The 20,074-nt window shown below is 41.7% G+C and overlaps 2 protein-coding genes across 2 annotated transcripts; one reads left to right on the forward strand and one right to left on the reverse strand.

The window, feature by feature from the left end:
* Positions 1–8,292: 8,292 nt before the first annotated feature.
* On the forward strand, positions 8,293–8,903 carry DUXB (double homeobox B). Its single transcript, XM_059667403.1, has one exon. It carries the CDS (start codon positions 8,316–8,318, stop codon positions 8,901–8,903), a length of 588 nt encoding a protein of 195 aa, XP_059523386.1. The 5' UTR covers positions 8,293–8,315.
* Positions 8,904–10,220: 1,317 nt separating this feature from the next.
* Positions 10,221–19,987, reverse strand: TERF2IP (TERF2 interacting protein). The gene is made up of 3 exons (XM_059667402.1): positions 19,318–19,987; positions 13,680–13,834; positions 10,221–11,551 (listed from the first exon to the last, which is right to left on the reverse strand). Exons 1-3 carry the CDS (start codon positions 19,985–19,987, stop codon positions 11,159–11,161), a joined length of 1,218 nt encoding a protein of 405 aa, XP_059523385.1. The 3' UTR covers positions 10,221–11,158.
* Between the last annotated feature and the right edge of the window lie 87 nt (positions 19,988–20,074).

Genomic DNA, 20,074 nt, shown 5'->3' on the forward strand with positions numbered 1-20,074 from the left:
CTGTGCACACAGTCCACAAAGGGGTGCCCCAAGAGTGTCCACCTCAGGTAATTGGGGAGGCTGAGCCACTGGGCCCTATAGGACACCTAGCACAGAAAGCCACTCTGTCAACACAGGGAAGCATAAAAAATGCGGAGACAAAGAAACAGATCACAAATGACAGAAATGGAGGAAAGCAAAGTACTGGATATAACCACGGTTATAAGGTTTTTCAAGAATTTTCGGAGAAACCAAGATGGCGGCATAGGTTAACGCTGGAGATTGCTGCCTCAAACAACCAATCAAAAATACAACTAAAAGACGGAACTGACATCATCCAGAACCACAGGAAGGATGGCTGAGTGGAAGTTCTACAACTAGGAAGAAAGAAAATAAATAGCATACCGAGACTCAGAGGAGGCACAGTGCTGAAGTCAAATACTAAGGTGCGGAGTGCATGCGGAGCAGGCTGGCGGTGGACGGTGCGGTTGTCTTTTTCAATCGGGAGGGAGTCCCAGACTCTGAGCTCCAGATCCGGGCGAGTCTCTAGGGACCCAGACTCAAACAGGAGAAGCGGGACTGTCTGGCTTCGGTCGGAACTCGAAGGCAGCTTTCTCTCTGAGGTTTGCAGCGGTTGCTGGGACTCTGAGAGGCAGAGCACCTGGGGACGGGACTGAGAGCAGCCATACCTGCTCGCTCTGCCCACCCTGTAGATCCCCTGGGACCCGCCCCCCCAAGCCCTGCACAGTGGCATTTGCCAGATAGTCTCAGGCAAAGGCTAGATTAGCACCTCCCTAGTGGACAGAAGTTCTCTCACTGCAGACACAGCTGATTCTCACAGCCACTTGGCCTGGAGGTCAAATCCCTCCTAGTATTAACTACAACAATCAAGGCTTAACTACAAAAAGACTGCGCACAAAGACCACTAGGGGTGCACCAAGAAAACATAAAAAAATGGGGAGACAAAGAAACAGGGCAGAAATGACAGAAATGGAAGATATAGAGCTCAAAACCACAATTTTAAGGTCTTTCAATAATTTTCTAGAAATTGCCGATAAATGTAGTGAGATCCTCAAGAAATCTAATGAGACCCTCGATGATGTGATAAAGAACCAATTAGAAATTAAGCATACACTGACTGAAATAAAGAACAGTATACAGACTCCCAACAGCAGACCAGAGGAGTGCAAGAATCAAGTCAAAGATTTGAAATACGAAGAAGCAAAAAGCAAACACCCAACTGGAAAAGCAAAATGAAAAAAGAATCCGAAAATATGAAGATAGTGTAAGGAGCCTCTGGGACAGCTTCAAGCGTACCAACATCAGAATTATAGGGGTGCCAGAAGATGAGAGAGACCAAGATATTGAAAACCTATTTGAAGTAATAATAACAGAAAACTTCCCCCACCTGATGAAAGAAATAAACTTACAGGTCCAAGAAGCACAGAGAACCCCAAACAAAAGGAATCCAAAGAGGACCACACCAAGATACATCATAATTAAAATGCCAAGAGCAAAAGACAAAGAGAGAATCTTAAGAGCAGCAAGAGAAAGAAACTCAGTTACCTACAAGGGAATACCCATACGACTGTCAGAGGATTTCTCAACAGAAACTTTGCAGGCCAGAAGGGAGTGGCAAGAAATATTCAAAGTGATGAATACCAAGAACCTACAACCAAGATTACTTTGTCCAGCAAAGCTATCATTCAGAATCGAAGGTCAGATAAAGAGCTTCACAAGGAAAAGCTAAAGGAGTTCATCACCACCAAACCAGTATTATATGAAATGCTGAAAGGTATCCTTTAAGAGGAATAAGAGAAAGGTAAAGATACAAATTATGAACAACAAATATTTATCTATCAACAAGTGAATCTAAGAATCAAGTGAATAAATAATCTGATGGACAGAACCTAGAAACAGAAGAACTTCGCTGGAGAGAACATGGCAAAAGATCCTGGACAGAAACTGGCCACAGAACCTAGAGACAGAACCTAGCGAGAGAACCTGGCTGAAGAACCTAGAGACAGAACCTGGCTACAGAACCTGGATAGAACATGGCAAGAGAACCTGACTAGAACCTGGTGACTGAACCTGGCAAAAGATCCTGGACAGGACCTGGCTACAGAACTTGGTTGGAGAACCTAGCCAGAACCTGGCTACAGAATCTGGTGACCGAACCTGGCTGGGGAACCTGGGGAACCTGGCTGGAGAACCTAGCAAGAGAACATGAACACAGAACCTGGCTGGAGATCCTAACCAGAACTTCACTGGAGATCCTGACCAGAACTTGGCTAGAGATCCTGGCTAGGCTGCTGGTCAACTGAACGCTGTCTCTGTGTCATTCCTTCTTTGCCGACTCCGTCCACACCTTTGGGAACCCCTGGACCTGCTGGGGTTGGACCCCAGCACCCTTGACTGGAATTGAACCTGGGACCCTTCAGTCTTCAGGCTGATGCTCTACCCATTGAGCCAAACCAATTAGGGCCCAGCAGTATCCGTCTTGATGTGGCTTTTACTATATATCATTATAGGAGTTCTATTCAGCTAAATAATGGTTCTCAATAATGGTTTTTCTATTGTTTAAAATTTTTATGTGGTTATGAGAGGATGTAAGTAGGGCATTTATCTACATTGCCATCTTGAACAAAAGTCAAACATACTGAATCTATCCTTATTTTAAAACAATTTAAGTGTTCATTTTCCATAGAGATTAAACTATGCTATTTGATAGATTAGTTTATGCCTAACACTTGGTGTTATATTAGATGATTATGTAAAATAATATTATAATAATAAAATAAAAATATTAGGGATTATTTAGTCTTTTTCAGTCTAATACTCAGAAAAAAATGGTGCTATTGTGCTGGACAACATTGCTAAAAATCTTAGTTGATCTTTCACAGTTCTTAATGCTAGACATTCTTCAATAATAGTAATAATTATTACATTGTATACAAAATGTTTTTTTCTTATTGTTCTTGATCAGTAAATTGAGGACAAGAACAGATAATCTGTGTATCTAGAACTAAGGGAATTTCTTTCAACATTTCATATATATAGGAATATATATATATATACATATATATATATGTATACATATATATATATATATATATAAAAATATAAAAACATATATATATAATCTTTCTGTCATTTTACCCCTCTTGAACTTTGACAATTGACAACTTTTTACTTCTTAAAAATATTTTATTTTGTTGGCTTTATGACACTATAATTGCCTCACTTTTTCCCTTCTCAATTGCCTTGTTTGACACTTCTTTCTTACCTAACTTTTAAATCTGATGTCTTTAAGGCTTCTGCCTGACACTCTTTTCTTATTTTGTATTTTATCAATGTTAAATCTTGTTCATTATCACAGATTCAATTTTTGACTATTTTATTTAATACTCTAAAGTTTGGACTTCTCTATATATCTAAGAATTTTAATAAATGCCTTCAGTATATAAAAAAAAATAATAATCTGATGAACAGAATGAACTGGTGATTATAATAGAATCAGGGACATAGAAAGGGAATGGACTGACTATTCCTGGGGGGGAAAGGGGTGTGGGAGATGCGGGAAGAGACTGGACAAAAATCGTGCACCTATGGATGAGGACAGTGGGTGGCGAGTGAGGGCGCAGGGTGGGGCAGGAACTGGCAGGAGGGGAGTTATGGGGGGGAAAAAGAGGAACAAATGTAATAATCTGAACAATAAAGGTTTAATTTAAAAAAAAGAAAAAAAAGAATTTTCTAGAAACCACCGATAAATTTAGTGAGACCCTTGAGGATATGAAAAAGGACCAACTAGAAATTAAGCATACACTGACTGAAATAAAGAATAATATACAGAGATTCAACAGCAGACAAGAGGATCCCAAGAATCAAGTCAAAGATTTGAAATATGAAGAAGTAAAAAACACCCAACTGGAAAAGAAAAAAGAATCCAAAAATATGAAGATAGTGTAAGGAGCCTCTGGGACAACTTCAAGTGTGCCAATATCAAATTACAGGGGTGCCAGAAAAAGACAGAGAGCAAGATATTGAAAACCTATTTGAAGAAATAATGACAGAAAACTTCCCCTACCTGGTGAAAGAAATAGACTTATAAGTCCAGGAAGCGCAGAGAACCCCAAACAAAAGGAATCCAAAGAGGACCACACCAAGACACATCATAATTAAAATGCCAAGAGCAAAAGACAGAGAGAAAATCTTAAAAAAACAAGAGAAAAACAGTCAGTTACCTACAAGGGAGTACCCATACAATTGTCAGCTGATTTCTCAACAGAAACTATGCAGGCCAGAAGGGAGTGGCAAGAAATATTCAAAGTGATGAATCGCAAGAACCTACAACCAAGATTAGTCTACCCAGCAAAGCTATCATTCAGAATCGAAGATCAGATAAAGAGCTTCACAAGGAAAAGCTAAAGGAGTTCATCACCACCAAACCAGTATTATATGAAATGCTGAAAGGTATTCTTTAAGAAGAGGAAGAAGAAAAGGTAAAGATACAAATTATGAACAGCAAATACATATTTATCAACAAGTGAATCTAAAAATCAAGTGAATAAAAAATCTGATGAACAGAGTAAACTGGTGAATATAATAGAATCAGGGGCATAGAAAGGGAGTGGACTGACAATTCTCGGGGGGAAAGGCATGTCGGGGGTGTGGGAAGAGACTGGGCAAAAATCGTACACCTATGGATGAGGACAGTGGGGGGGGGGTAAGGGCAGAGGGTGGGGTGAGAACTGGGTGGAGGGGAGCTATGGGGGGGGGGGGAGAGAAACAATTGTAATAATCTGAACAATAAAGATTTATTTTTTAAAAAAAGAACTGAGAGCCGAAACCGGTTTGGCTTAGTGGATAGAGAGTCGGCCTGCGGACTGAAGGGTCCCAGGTTTGATTCCGGTCAAGGGCATGTACCTGGGTTGCGGGCACATCCCCAGTGGGAGATGTGCAGGAGGCAGCTGATTGATGTTTCTCTCTCATCGATGTTTCTAACTCTCTATCTCTCTCCCTTCCTCTCTGTAAAAAATCAATAAAATATATTAAAAAAAAAAAAAAAAGAACTGAGCAAAGAGTTCACCTTTTTAAAAGAATGTTATTGATTTTAGAAAGAGAGAAAGGGGGAAGGGTTGATAGAGACATCATCCATTATCTGTCCCCTGCACTTCCCCTATTGGGGATTGAGCCTGCAACCTGGGCATGTGCCCTGATGAGCGACTTCTTGGTTCATGGGTTGGTGCTCAACCATGGAGCCATACCAGCTGGGCAAGAGGTCACTTTTTATGTTAGTGACAGTAGTTTCACAGTGAGGTGAACAGAGTCTCTAGGAGTCTCCTTACCTATTGCTGAGTATAGGATAAAATAAGAGGAAATGTGGACATGTGTTAGTCCAGCTCTTAACTATAGCTAATTCTATTCCCCAGTTAAATTATTTTCTAAGATCACATCCATATGTATTGAGTATTTCTTATGAAGAGATGATGGGGGCCAAGAAGACATTTAAACATTCAAGACCTGCTGTAAGAGCAAGAGATCGGGGGAGAGAAATACTGATCTCCTTTGAGAGAACTAACACTGTCTTTTAAATCAGGGAGATCTACTTTGGATACTATGAGGATGACCATAAAGGAAATGTTAATTTGAGTTGAGATTGTATGCTACCTGAATTGTATGCTACCTGAATTGTATGCTAATAGTTACATCATTCCTAGGATAATACATCACCTTCTTCTTATGGTTATTATCCCAATGGCAGTTGATCAAATCATTTTAACTGCATTGATATTTGCAGTGACATGGATTGGATTACATGAATTTCATTTCTTTTCCTACTTAGACTTGGTTTAAAAACCACAGAGCAAAACTGAGAACACTGGGAATTGAACCGTCCTCAGGAAAAGACCACACTCAGGAGCAGCACCAACATCAGCCTTGGACTCAAGGTAAGAATCCAGAGATCCAAAGGAATTTCTTCAGTGGGCCCCATTGAGAGCAAAAACGATTCCACATGTTGTGTTCAAATTCTCCACAAAATGTCCTTATCTTAGGACCTAGTTACAGCTTGTTCTAGGAACCCTAGAGTCAGAAATATAAGCATGGTCCAGCAGTTGGCTGGGACAGGCAAGTTCTCAGCAAGCAAATATATGGGCCTTTTGGCCCTGCTACTCTAAGCCTGGTGTCACCTCAGGGGGATTCAGAGAGAATAAGTATAGTCAACATGGTCTTCTCAAACTTGAGTTTCCAGATCAAATGTGAAAACTGTCCTAGAAGCTGCCAGAAAAGGCCAGACATCCATCACAAGTTCTCAATCAAACCTCCTAGTTCAAGGCTTTGACAGAAACCAATTACCTAATACTGCAACCAGGAAAATGTTGGCTGAACAAACAGGCATTCAGGAATCAAGAATTCAAGTAAGTTCTATGTCTGTGGCACTAAATACCTCCTATGATATTGCCCCTCAAAGACTGCTGGAAAAGGGTTGCCCTATCTTGAGTTATCAGTCATCAAGGGACAAAGATAATGGATGGTAAAGACCTGGCATTGTAAGTCAGATTCCTACAAAAGGAAGCATTTTTGCATCATATTGTCAGTGGTGTGTCCATTTAAAATCACCAGCAATCTGGCTGATGTGGCTCAGTGGTTGAGCATTAACCAAGAACCAGGAGGTCACAGTTCGATTCCCAGTCAGGGCACATGCCCAGGATGCAGGCTCAATCTCCAGTGTGGGGAGTGCAAGAGGCAGCTAATCAATGATTCTCTTATCATTAATGTTTCTCTCCCTCTTCCTTCCTGTCTGAAACCAATAAAAATGTGTTTCAAATAATTTTTAAAAATAAGATCAGCAAAAATGTGGGAAAATGTTGTAATTAAAGGGAGGATTCTAGGGCATATGCCTTTTCAGCCAGTTTCAATTCATCTGTTGCTGTGTGTGCTATGACCTTAATTTATGTGTGTTTGTGTATATACACATGCATATGCATACACACATAGACATACTGAACACATTTACATATGTGTGTGTGTATCCTATCTAATAATAGAGAAACATGGTAATTAACCGTAACTTCGCTACCCTTACCATTGGCTAATCAGCAAGATATGCAAATTAACTGTCAGCCAAGATGGCGGCCAGCAGCCAGGCAGCTGAAGCGAACATGAGGCTTGCTTGCTCCAGTGATGGAGGAAGCCAAGGTTCCCCGCCGGCACGGCCCAGCTCTGAGCTCCAGATGCAACAATGTTGCAATTGTAGAAGCTAAACAAGCTCCAGATACCTGCTTTCAGCGGGCAGCGGGCTCAGAGCTTAGAGCGCCAGTGATGGCAAGAGTTTCAATTATAGAATCTAAACAAACCCAGATACCTGCTTTCAGCCGGCAACAGCCTCAGAGCTGGAGCCGGCTCTCAGCTCCAGTGACAGCTGTAGAAGGTAAATAAATCCCAGAAGAAAAAAAAAAGAGGCTGGGAGCTTCAGTCACCCGCCAGCCTGAAAACGGCCTTCAGGCCCTTACCCAGACTGGCCAGGCACCCCAGTGGGGACACCCACCCTGAAGGGGGTGTGGCCAGCTGCAAACAGCCATCAGCCCGTCATCCAGGCTGGCCAGGCACCCAAGCGGGACCCCCACCCTGATCCTGGACACCCTTCAGGGCAAACCAGCCGGCCCCCTCCCATGCACCAGGCCTCAATCCTATATAGCAAAAGGGTAATATACAAACTGACCCTAACAGCAGAAAGACTGGGAATGACTGTTCACTATGACACACACTGACCACCAGGGGGCAGATGCTCATTGCAGGAGCTGCCCTCTGGTGGTCAGTGCACTCTCACAGGGGGGAGCTCTGCTCAGCCACATGCCAGGCTGACGGCTGCCAGTACAGCAGTGGTGGTGGAAGCCTCTCCTGCCTCCTCAGCAGCGCTAAGGATGTCCGACTGCAGTTTAGGTCTGCTCCCCGCTGGCAAGTGGACATCCCCCAACGGCTGCTGGGCTGCCAGAGGGATGTCTGATTGCCATCTTAGGCCCAATCCCCTGGGGAGCAGGCCTAAGCCAGCAAGTGGTCACCCCCGAGGGGTCCCAGACTGCGAAAGGGCACAGGCCTGGCTGAGGGACCCCCTACCCCCGAGTGCAAATTTTTGTGCACCTGGCCTCTAGTATATATATATATATATATATATATATATATATATATATATATATATATATATATATATATATATATTTATTCATCCTGATATTAGGGCCTATGTTAATATTGCCTTTGCTTTACACAGTTTGAGAAGTGGTGCCAGAATTGCTTAACTTATGATGTCCATGTCTCCCCTTCTCCTTCCATACATGTGGTTTCAGAACCAAAGATCTCCTCACCCAGGGCAGAGCAGAAGTAAGCCTGTGAATTCCTTGGCAGAGGGCCCAAATGGGACACGAGATCTGACACTTCAGCAGCACCAAATCAACCTGCCCATGCTCTCATGCGGGTCTCATTTTCCTTCCTCCAATGTTTTCAGCAATAACCAAACATCTCTACCTGCTCTACTCCCATCCCATGTGTCCTCTGTCCCTTCTGTGAGCCAAGGACCAATTGTCATGATGGTGCAGCCCATGCAGGCTGGGCAGGGAGGAGAGAACCCTCCCTCTACTTGGACACTTATAAACTACCTGCCAATACTGCTGACTCCAGGAGGGGGCCTCTCCAATGCTCACAATTCTTTCTGGCTCCAAAACCAAGAAAAATGCCAGAATCACGAAGAACAGACTGCCACAGGAACACTACAGTTGAAGGACTATTCTCAGCCTCATCCTGACCACAAAAAACACCAATTACAGGATCTGGATCAGATGGACATATCTTACATTGGGAAATGGTGGGATGAGTGGTGCCAGGCTCTGATTGCAGAATGGGACCCTCGGGAAGGGACACACTGAGCCACACAACACACAGCTCAGCTGGAGACCCATCTCATTCCCTCGGCTAATTGCACCAACAATATTTAGAAACCTCAATCCTTTTTTTACTTTACTTTTTTGTTATTCCTCACCCAAGGATATTTTTCCATTGATTTTTAGAGACAGTAGAAGGGAGAGGAAGAGACAGACACATCAATTGGTTGCCTCCCATACACACCCCAACCAGGGCTGGGGATTGAGCCTACAACCAAGGTATGAGGTGCCAGCCCTTGACGGGTATTAAACCTGGGACCCTTCACTCCAAGGGCAGACATTTTATCCACTGAGTCAAACAAGCTAGGGTAAAACCTCAAGTCTTTAGGTCAGTGATGGCGAACCTATGACACGCAAACTCATTTTTTTGGTTGATTTTTCTTTGTTAAATGGCATTTAAATATATAAAATAAATATCAAAAATCTAAGTCTTTGTTTTACTCTGGTTGCAAAGATAAAAAAATTTCTATATGTGACACGGCACCAGAGTTAAGTTAGGGTTTTTCAAAATGCTGACACGCCAAGCTCAAAAGGTTAGCCATCACTGGTTTAGGTCAACTCCTGCAATCCCCAAATATTCAGGAAAAGGTACAAACTTTTCTGAGTACTATTTCCACATAAAAAGGACACTCAAGGATTCCAGTTGCACCTCAGTGAACATTTTCAGGCTCTTTTCCACGTAATGCAAAGTTCACTTTCAGGAGGAGGAAGATAACATCATTCTCATGGAAACTGGTCCAGGCCTCCTTTCTTTGGAGGCAGGATCAGTGCAATTTAAAGGACGATAAACAAGCCCTAGCTGGTTTGGCTCAGTAGATAGAGCATCGGCCTGCAGACCAAAGGGTCCTGGGCTCGATTCCGGTCAAGGGCACATGCCCAGGCTTGCAGGCTCAATACCTAGTAGGGGGCGTGCAGGAGGCAGCCAATCAATGATTCTCTCTCTCATCATTGGTATTTCTCTCTCTCCCTCTCCCTTCCTCTCTGAAATCAATAAAAATATATTTTTTAAAATAATAAAATAAATAAAGGATGATAAACTATGAACTCATCCTGTTCAGGACCAGACTAATGAAAGGGCAGGAGAAATCACTTGGAAACCCAAATAAAAGTTCTACTCTGTGTTGTGGGCATGGGGATATGGGTAAGATACTCATACCTCCTGTTACACACCTGATAGTTCCTGATTGTTTCAGATGGGCTTCTCTCCCCTTTGGCTCTCAGCAGTTCACACTATTTTGCCATCTTTCACAGTCTTAACACAGATCTCTGCTCCATCCATTTTGCTCATGACCTAATAGTTCTAAAATGGAAGTACTTTATTGATTATCTAAATAATAAGCAAAAAGGTCAGTTCCTTTATGGTTTTTATACCTAAAAATTTTTGTGAATACAATCAAACACTTATTGGACACTCAAATACAAAGTTCCATTTATTTTCAGTAACAAAAGCAACACAACGAAGAGGAATTAATTCACTAATTTTTAACTCTAACACAAGCTTATCACAAAATTATCCTCAACAAATAGAAACACATTATTACTAGTAACCAAGTAAGACTATTCTTGAGACTCTAAACAAAACTGGGTGATAGGTAAAGAAACATGTTAGATGCTTGACTGACAAGGACTCAAAGAACAGCCAAGGAGCAGGGTCCCCAAATATTAAGTTAGCAAAGGAAACATGGGGTTTTCAAAGTAGTTGACAGATCCAAGTTAAACTTTTCCATTAACTGTCGGATGATCTTAGAAATCAGAGCTCACTGGGGGATGCAAAGGTTTGGGGTAATCCATGTTCAAGGCCTTGTAATGAAATCTTTCCATATTTCTAAATTCTTGACTTAGAATCTATCACAATCTAGAGGAGCTTCTGCCAAAGGACAGGAGGCTCTTTATTCACACTGCCTGCAAAGACCTGTCTTCCAATTTTCTTCCTTTGACTGGATTAGCTCCTGTACAGTAAGATACAGGTTCCATTCCAAAAAAAGATTACCAACCTCTCTCTGGTTTATATTTTCCTTCAAGAAACACTGATACTGCCAGGGACAGCTCTAGATATATCCAATATCTTTTATTTTTATCCTACACAACTCTGCGTGGCTATAAAATCTTGGACTCACAGAGCAATGACAGCATTTGGTCAGAAGATGTGTCAGTTCCAACATAAAAATCTCTGAAGTTCAATGGTCACAAAATACCACCCCATCTGCCACACCTCTTTTCTTTTCTCGTTATCCTGTCAATTATTTCTTTCGGAATTCAATTCTCCGAGCTACATTCTGAGCACCAAATTTTTTGACCAATGTATCTCGGGCATCCTCATCACCCTTTTGCAAATCTAAGTCATCCTGTCGGGACCAAATGGGATACCCATCAGCCCTCTGACCAGACTCTAAAAAGGAGGTGGTAGCCTCCACCTCACCACTATTTTTTAGGAAGGCCTGTGTAACTGTTGACAGATCCAAGTTAAACTTTTCCATTAACTGCCGGATGATCTTAATTGCAGCTCCCACTTCTGGTGGAGAAACTTTTCCTTCTTCTTCCTCATCAGGCTGTGTTTCTGAGTCTTCTTCAGGTGTGGGTGGATCATCATCACACATTGTTATGTGTATTTCAAAATCAGGGCTTTCCTCCACCTAGAGAAAGTGATAAATAAAATGAGTCTAATTACCCAGTTACACTTAGTCTTGCAATATCTGGTCTCTCCCAATTACCTTCTCCTTGCCCTTTTCACTCTAGTCACACTGGACTTCCTCCAGTTTCTCTAATATGCCATGTTCCTTCTTACATTTATTTGTCTTGAATGTGTGTCTGTGTATGTATATATACGTATGTATGTACATATGTGATAGCAGGCTAAGAAAAATGTGTGTGCAGGTGGGGTGTGTGTGTGTACAAACGTGCATCTGTATGTATGTATATGTATAATTATCTATGGTATCCCAAAAGAACATTAGAAGCTACACTGAACATGAAAAAAATATGCGTATATGCATACACATGTGTATATTTTTGCAGTAGATTATTTGGGGTATTTTTTGTTTTGTTTTTAAGAATACTGTTCTTTTTGTTTTATATATTTTTTTTATTGATTTCAGAGAGGAAGGGAGAGAGAAAAACATCAATGATGAGAGAGAATCATTGATCAGCTGCTTTCTGCACACCCCCACTGGGGATCCAGCCTGCAAACAGGCATGTGCCCTTGACCAGAATTAAACCTGGAACCCTTCAGTCTGCAGGCCGATGTTCTATCCATTGAGCCAAACCAGATAGGGCAGTATTACATTATTTGTTAAAAGTGACTTCATTCCCAAATTATAAGCTCTATAAGGAGAGAAATTGTATCTGTTTTGCTTATCATTAATCCATCCTCACTACATATCAATGGCTGCACATAAGTAGTAAAAAACCATTGCTGTAGGTACAGCTGGTTTGGCTCAGTGGATAGAGCATCAGCCTGCAGACTGAAGGGTCCTAGGTTCGATTCTGGTCAAGGACACATACCCAGGTTGTGGGCTCAATCCCCCAGTGGGGATGGTGCAGGAGGCAGCCAACTGACTCTCTCTCATCGTTCGTGTTTCTAGTTATCTCTCCCCCACCCTTCTTCTCTGAAATCAATATAAAAACAAAACACACACACACGCACACACACACACACAAAAAAAACCATTGCTGTATTAGGGCCTCTAAACAATACTACATTTAGCCACATTATAAAATATGTTATGTGAGAAGAGACCTATGTAGGCCATGTTTGGGAGCTGTTGAGAGCATTTGGAAGTTTATGGAAAATTAATCTATGTAATATCAAATAATAAAACAAAACTCAGATTACACAAGGCAAACAATCCCTGAATTCTGCCAATTTTTGTGCATTCCTTCACTCACCAGTTACAGAAACTTTATTTTCCTGATTTAGACTGAGGCCTAACCACTTTTTTGTGCGTTAATAAGAAAAGTTCATTTAAAAGACCCTTTTCCCCCCAGCCGGTGTGGCTAAATGGTTGAGCTTCGACCTATGAACCAGGTTACGGTTCAATTCCCAATCATGGCACATTGCCCAAATTTCGGGCTCAATCCCCAGTGTGGGGCGTGGAGGCAGCCAATCAGTGACTCTCTCTCATCAGTGATGTCTCTATCTCTCTCTTCCTCTCCATTCCTTTCTGAAATCAATAAAAACATGTATTAAAAATAAATAAAATATCCTTTTTCTTAGAGAAGATATGCACATATAATTTGGAGGTTTTTTTCAATTACTGTTCAGTATTCTATGGCCCCTGCCTTACTCTATAATGATGATTAAATATGGGATTTCAACAGAGTATTAGAAGTGAGACTGAATATGGAAGAGCTAAAATTTTCCTAAAAAGCTCTTAATACACAAAAAACAACTTGCTTGGTTAAGAAATTAAACTCTTTTTAAAATTATATTTATGTTCCTGAGAAGCATAAAATTTTTTTTATAAAATGCTAACTTTGAAAAACTTATACTGAGATCAAAGTACTAAAAATGGGATGTTTTATACTGTTTAAAAGGAATTTGCCCCAACTTTTCTACTTATCCCCCTCATGCTTTCCTGTCAAAAAGCAAAAACTACATGCCTAGAACCTAGAGCAGTTGCACTTTCCATTTCCCTCTTCCACCTTGAACTTCTCTTTTACCTTTCTGGGCACTGGGTATATAAAAAGGGTAGATGGGAGGACCAATTTCAAAGGAGAAGAATGCAGATACAGAAAAAAATGAGTTAAATCTAGTTAACATACCACAACCTCCTCAAACCCCCGGGTGGCTTCTATAAGCATCTTTTTGACTACTTCTTCATTCTCCTTGATCTCTTCCTTTACAAATTCTTCTTCCTCTTCTTCCTCCTCTTCCTCTTCTTCTTCAGGCAAGTCGGGAGTTCTCTTATTCTGTGGTTCTATTACAGAGAAGAACAGCACTAGATTAGAATGAGCCTCTTTTACAGAAAACATAAATATAGTGCATGCTCTGTGAGCTCTGGACCAAAAGCGAGCCTGTACTTTTTTTTCCATTATAAGACATCTGTTTTTTTATCAGAAGGAGAAGAAAAACATAAGACATGCATATTCAATAATTTCTGCTCTTGCTTCTGAAAAATTGTACTATACAAACGGTGGTAATTTTCCTAGGTCCTTATATGTAAAATAAAAATACTCTTCAAGCTTAATGCATTTTTTTTGTCTTGTATTAATGGATTTTTCAAATTAACAAAACTGGAATAAACTGGGTTCTCTGGGAAGCAGATCCTGAGGTGGAGGTTACTATATAAGGTGTTTATCAGAGAACATTAATTTCAGAGAGGAGGGGACAGGGAGAGAAAGATAGAAACATCAATGGTGAGAGAGAACCATTGATTGGCTGCCACATAGTACCACATACTATCTACACAAAGGAACGTGCAGGAGGCAGCCAATCAATGGTTCTCTCTCACCATTGATGTTTCTATCTTTCTCTCCCTGTCCCCTCCTCTCTGAAATTAATAAAAAATATATATTTTAAAAATGCATAAACTGCCTGGGAAAACACCCATTGAAGTGGAGAAAGCAGGACAGACAGAGAAAAATTGAGTTGTGAAAGAGTGCCAACAAGGCCTCATCTGAAGCTAGAAGGTCCTTCAGGGTTGACCCAGTTGGGGCAAGGGAGCCAAGACTTTAAAACTGTATATAGATCAGTCACTGGATATCCGCCGCTCTAAGATGATAGGACTTTAGACAAGGCAGCTCTCCCAGCTGCTGAAGGCAGATCTGGGGGCTATACCACAATCTACCACATACTATCTACACAAAGGATAGATGGAACTATTTTTGTGATGGAACTATTCTATATCCTGATTTTTGGTGGTGGTTACACAAATCTATACATGTTAAAACACATAACTGGGAAATGGTCCGATAGTTCCTCAAACTATTACACATAAAATTAGCATATGCATGAGCAATTCCACTTCTGGGTTTTTGCTCCCCAAAAATGAAAGCAGGGTCTCAAACAGATTTTACTATACCCATATCCATAGCAGCATTATTCACAATAGCCAAGAGACAGAAAAAACCCAAATGTCCATTGGTGGATAAACAAAAAGTGGTGTAGATATACAGTGGAATATTATTTAGCCTTAAAAATAAATGAAATTCTGACACAATACATTATTCTAAGTGAAATAACCAGAACAAATATTGTACGACTCCACTTATATAAAGTACCTAGAGAGACTAAATTCAGAGACAAAAAGTAAAACAGTGCTTGTCAGGGGCTGGGGGAGTGAGAAATGGGGAGTATTTAATGGATACAGAATTTCAGTTTTGGAATATCAAAAAGTTCTGATATGAATGTACTTAATGCCACTGAACAATTAAAACCAGCTAAATGGTAAGTTTTATGTGACGTGCATTTTACCACAATAAAAAATAAATTTTGAAAATGCATAAACTGCCCAGACAGGGTGGCTCAGTGGCTGAGTGTCAATCTATGAACCAGGAGGTTATGGTTTGATTCCCAGTCAGGGCACATGCCGAGGTTGCGGGCTCGATCCCCAGTGTGGAACGTGCAGGAGGCAGCCAATCAATGGTTCTCTCTCACCATTGATGTTTCTATCTTTCTCTCCCTGTCCCCTCCTCTCTGAAATTAATAAAAAATATATATTTTAAAAATGCATAAACTGAAAAAAAATGCATAAACTGTATACAAAAATAAGTAAATTTTCTTTTATATAAATTTTTAAATAGTAATTTTTAAAAAGCCTTATCTTTTGGAGATAATGCTGAAATAAATAAAATGCATGATGCTTGGCATTTACTTCAAAATAATACCAAAAGTCTGCCTGGCTGGAGTGGCTCAGTTGGTTGAGCATCGTCCCATGCACTGAAGGGTTGCCAGTTCTATTCCCAGTCAGGGCACATACCTGGGTTGCTGGTTTGATCCCTAGTCAGAGAGTGTACAGAAGGCAATCAGCAACTGGTTAATGTTTCTCTCTTTCTCCCTTCCTCTAAGCATGTCCTCAGGTGAGGACATAATAAATAAATAAATAATCTCAAAAGTCTGGATTGAAAGAAATAAATGTAAAAAAACTGACCATGAACTATAATCACGTGAAGTTGGGCAATGGGGTACATGCAGTATAGTTCATTATACTATTCTACTTTTATAAACGTTTGAAATTTTCTATAATAAAATGAACAAATTATAGTTCATTCCCAAAATGGAATACAATGCAATCAATAAGCAAATAATGAGTTGAAGCAACACAGACACAAAGACTTCAAGGTCTATCATTATTAAGTTAAAAAACACACACACACGGCAGAACTGGTTTCTAGGATATACTAGTATTATCATTAGCAAAAAGTACACATAACAAGGACAACAGTAATGGTTGCCTCTGGGAGAGGAACCAGGGGAAGGGGTATATAGCAAGGAGACTTACTTTTCACTATTTGACCCTTTTGTGTTCTGTATATCTGTAGGATAAATTCCTAGAAGCAATATTGCCTAGGTTAAGGGAACAAGCAATTTAAACAATTTAAAAAGCAAAGTTCCTTCAAAGATATTGTATCAATTTTCTTCTATTAACAGTGTAGGAGTGTATTTGTTTGCATATACCTCCCTAACTTTGGATATTACTCATTTTGTTAATTTTTGCCAGTTTGATAGATAAAATATGACATTTCCTTGCTCTAGTTTACTTTAAACACACATACACACACTTATTTCATAGTTTCCATGGGTCAGAAAGTTCAGGCATGGCTTATTTGGTCCTCTGTTCAGGGTCTAGTTTATTTTTATTTAATAACAATATTTCTCCATTGTTTATGGCCATTTATTTCCTTTTCTGGAAACTTCTTGTTCCATTTCCTTTGCTCATTTTTCTACTAGTTTTTCTTTTTTGGTTACTAGCTTTTGCAAGCTCTTTGGACATTAAGGAAACTAACTCTGTTGCAATGTATTGGAAATATTTTTCCAGTCTGCCCTCCGACTTTATCATGAGAAGTTTTTATTTTTTAAAACATTAAAATATGTTTTTATTGATTTCAGAGAGAGAGGAAGGGAGAGAGATAGAGAGATAGAAACATCGATGAGAAACAATGATCTCCTGCATGTCCCTTATGGGGATTGAGTCCGCAACCCAGGCATGTGCCCTGACCAGGAATTGAACCAGGGACCTCTTGGTTCATGGGTCGTCGATCAATCACTGAGCTACATCTGCTGGAAAAAAGCTTTTAATTTTAAGTAATCAAATTTAGAAAATGTTTCCTTAGTCTTCTTGATTTTAGGATTATCACCATGCTAATATTAAAAAGTATATTCACATTTTCTCTTAGTCACTTTAGGATTTTAATTTTTACATTTAAATGTCTGATCATCAAAATACTATTTCGAGTGGGTGAGTCAGCCTAATTTTGTCCCACGTCTCAAATGGCTTGCCAGTAGTCCCAATATCACTGATTTAAAAGCAAGGTCCTAAATGATCTACTTCGCCCACACACCTAGCCCTGTCCTCTCCTAGAATGCTCCCTCTCGTTTACTCCATTCCAGCCACAGTGATTTCTTTGTTGCTCCAAGAAAATATTTCCACCTCAGGGCCTTTGCACTTATTCCCTCTATCTGAAACACTTCCTCAGATAACCACCTGGCTTACTCTCATTTCCTTTGGTCTCTCCTCAAATATCAGCTCATCATCGTGACCTTCCCTATAACCCTATGGAAAACAACCTCCTCCCCAACCTTTACCCTGATTTTTCTCTATAGCACTTACCACTTCCCAGCTAGCATCTTAAGCTCCATGACCACAGGGACTTTAACTTATTGTGCATCCCAGCAGGATAACAGTGTCTGGCACCCAAATCTCTGTTGAATGAATAAATCTGAAATGTCGCTTTTACGAAAAACAAAATTCTACAAAGCATACCGAAAGGAGAAATAGATATTACCTCCCCAGACTTTAACTGTTACATAACAGAAGGGAAGTAGAGAGAAAGCAAGCTTCTTTAAACAAATGGGTTTGTCAATCTAAGTTCCAATAGCCATTATTATGTAAAAAGTGAAGTGCCTTAAAGCCTTTGCACTGAGCACTAACCAGGCCTGCGTCTCAACATTCAATTCACCTGCCTTAAAAACTCACTTCTTGGCTTAATGGATAGAGCGTGGACCTGCAGACTAAAGCGTCTGCAGGTTCGATTCCAGTCATCGGCACATGCCGGGGTTGCGGGCTCGACCCCCAGTGGGGAGCATGCAGGAGGCAGCCAATCAGTGATTCCCTCGCATCATTGATGTTTCTATCTCTTCCTCTTCCTTCCTCTCTGAAATCAATAAAAATATATTTTTAAAAAACATTCACTTCACCCATGAGACCAGGAAGCGACTTCCAATAGCCGAGAACCTTCTTAAGTGGATACACATTCAATTAAGCCAAAACAGAAAAATAAACTGATCTGGCTTGCCTTTAAAATGGTTTATACTGAATCTACCTGAACACAGGAGAAATATGTCCTCAAACTGGTGGCTGCCAGAAGGCAGGGGAATGGGGTGGGAGTGGGGGCAGGCAAAATAGGTAAGGGGGACTAAGAGGTACACATTTCCAGTTATAAGTCCCAGGATGTAATGTACAGCACAGGGCAGGGATTTTCAACTTTTTCCATCTTATGGCACCCATAAGCTGATTACTAAAATTCTGCGGCACACCAAAATATATATGTTTTTGCCCATCTTACCAAAGAAAGGTACAATTTTGATTCATTCACACTGGAGGGCTATTGCTGTGTTGGCTGCTGTCATTTTATTACTTGACAATCTAAGGGAAACGAGGTCAGTGCCTCTGTCTAGTCAGGTATTGCACGTTGGTGAAAATTCCTGCAGCGCACAGTTGAAAACCGCTGGCATACAGAATACAGTCGGCAACCTTGTATGGTGACTACACTCATGGTGATCATTTCATGATGCATACAAATACCTAATCACCATGCTGTACGCCTGCAGCTAACATAATATTGTATGTCACCTATAATGCAATAACTAAATGATTAAAGTAAAACAGGACGACTCTCTGAACTCTCTCTGATAAAGTTTATACTCTGGGGAAGAAAACTGGATAGCTTAACTGGTGAGTAGACAAGAGAACATTTTCTAGATATAGTACTTTTTTTTTTTTTACACCCTTTGAATATTAAACCGTGGCAATATCCTAAGTATTGAAAAAAGGAAATCGAAGAGATTAGAAAATGGTGTAATTTTACCCGGATGTCAAAGGGGGGAGGGGCCGGACGATGACACCAAAGCCGCCAAAAAGGACGCCAGACGGGACGGGGATGGGGGGCCCGCCCCCGCCCCCACCAGCACCAGCACCAGGACAGGCGGAGGGACCCGCACGGCCGCAGCACCAGGCCTCACCCCCGCTGTCGGCAGCCTCCGGGTCTTCCTCCGCTTTCCGCTTGAGTTTCTGGGAGGACGGGCTGACGGGGGCGTCCCCCAAAAGGTACTTGTGCTCCTGGCCCCGCAGGTGCTTTAAGTAGCGGTCCTTCAGGGACTGCCACGAGTGCGGAGTGAGCGTGCTTTTCTCCATCGCTTTCCACAAGGCGTTGCCCGTGACGGAGCTGGTCGAGCGGGCATGTTCCTTCACGTAGGTGAGGATGGCCACGTCGTCCGCGTCGGTGAAGGCGACCCGCCCCGTGAGCGGCGGCCCCTCGGGCTCCACGGCGGCGCCCTCGGCCGGAGCCCCGCTCTTCGTCTCCGCTGCCGGGTCGGCCGCCGGGGCCAGGCCCAGCCGATAGGCCTCCAAATCGAGCCTCTCGTTGCGCTCCACGCAGTCTAGAATGTACTGCGTGGAGATGAAGTCGCCCGAGGCCTCGGCCGCCGCCTCCCCGGGCTGGGCCAGCAGCACGGCCCCCGGCTCCTGCACCCGGCACAGGGTGCCGCCGCCGTGCAGGATGAGCGTCGAGAGCCGGCGTTTCGCCGGGCTGGGACGCACGTAGAAGGATATGGAGCTGCCATCTTCCCTCACGAACAGAGTCGAGGAATGAGTGGGCCCGTTGTCTTTGCCCACATCCATCGCCTCCGCCATAGCTGACGCAGAGGACGAGAAGAACTAGGCACTGAGCACCACGGACGGACCTGAGGTACCGCTCCGGACGCCGCGGCTGCGAAACCC

Source organism: Myotis daubentonii, chromosome 15 (assembly GCF_963259705.1).
Source record: "Myotis daubentonii chromosome 15, mMyoDau2.1, whole genome shotgun sequence".
NCBI classification, from domain to species: Eukaryota; Metazoa; Chordata; class Mammalia; order Chiroptera; family Vespertilionidae; genus Myotis; species Myotis daubentonii.

Excerpts from the sequence above, each read along its gene's own strand:
- DUXB (XM_059667403.1), top strand. The coding sequence starts at position 8,316 with ATGTGGTTTCAGAACCAAAGATCTCCTCACCCAGGGCAGAGCAGAAGT.
- TERF2IP (XM_059667402.1), bottom strand. The coding sequence starts at position 19,987 with ATGGCGGAGGCGATGGATGTGGGCAAAGACAACGGGCCCACTCATTCC. Across the intron at positions 13,835-19,317 it reads GGAGGCTGCCGACAGCGGGG|AACCACAGAATAAGAGAACT; the intron begins GTGAGGCCTGGT and ends TCTCTGTAATAG. Across the intron at positions 11,552-13,679 it reads GGGGGTTTGAGGAGGTTGTG|GTGGAGGAAAGCCCTGATTT; the intron begins GTATGTTAACTA and ends CACTTTCTCTAG.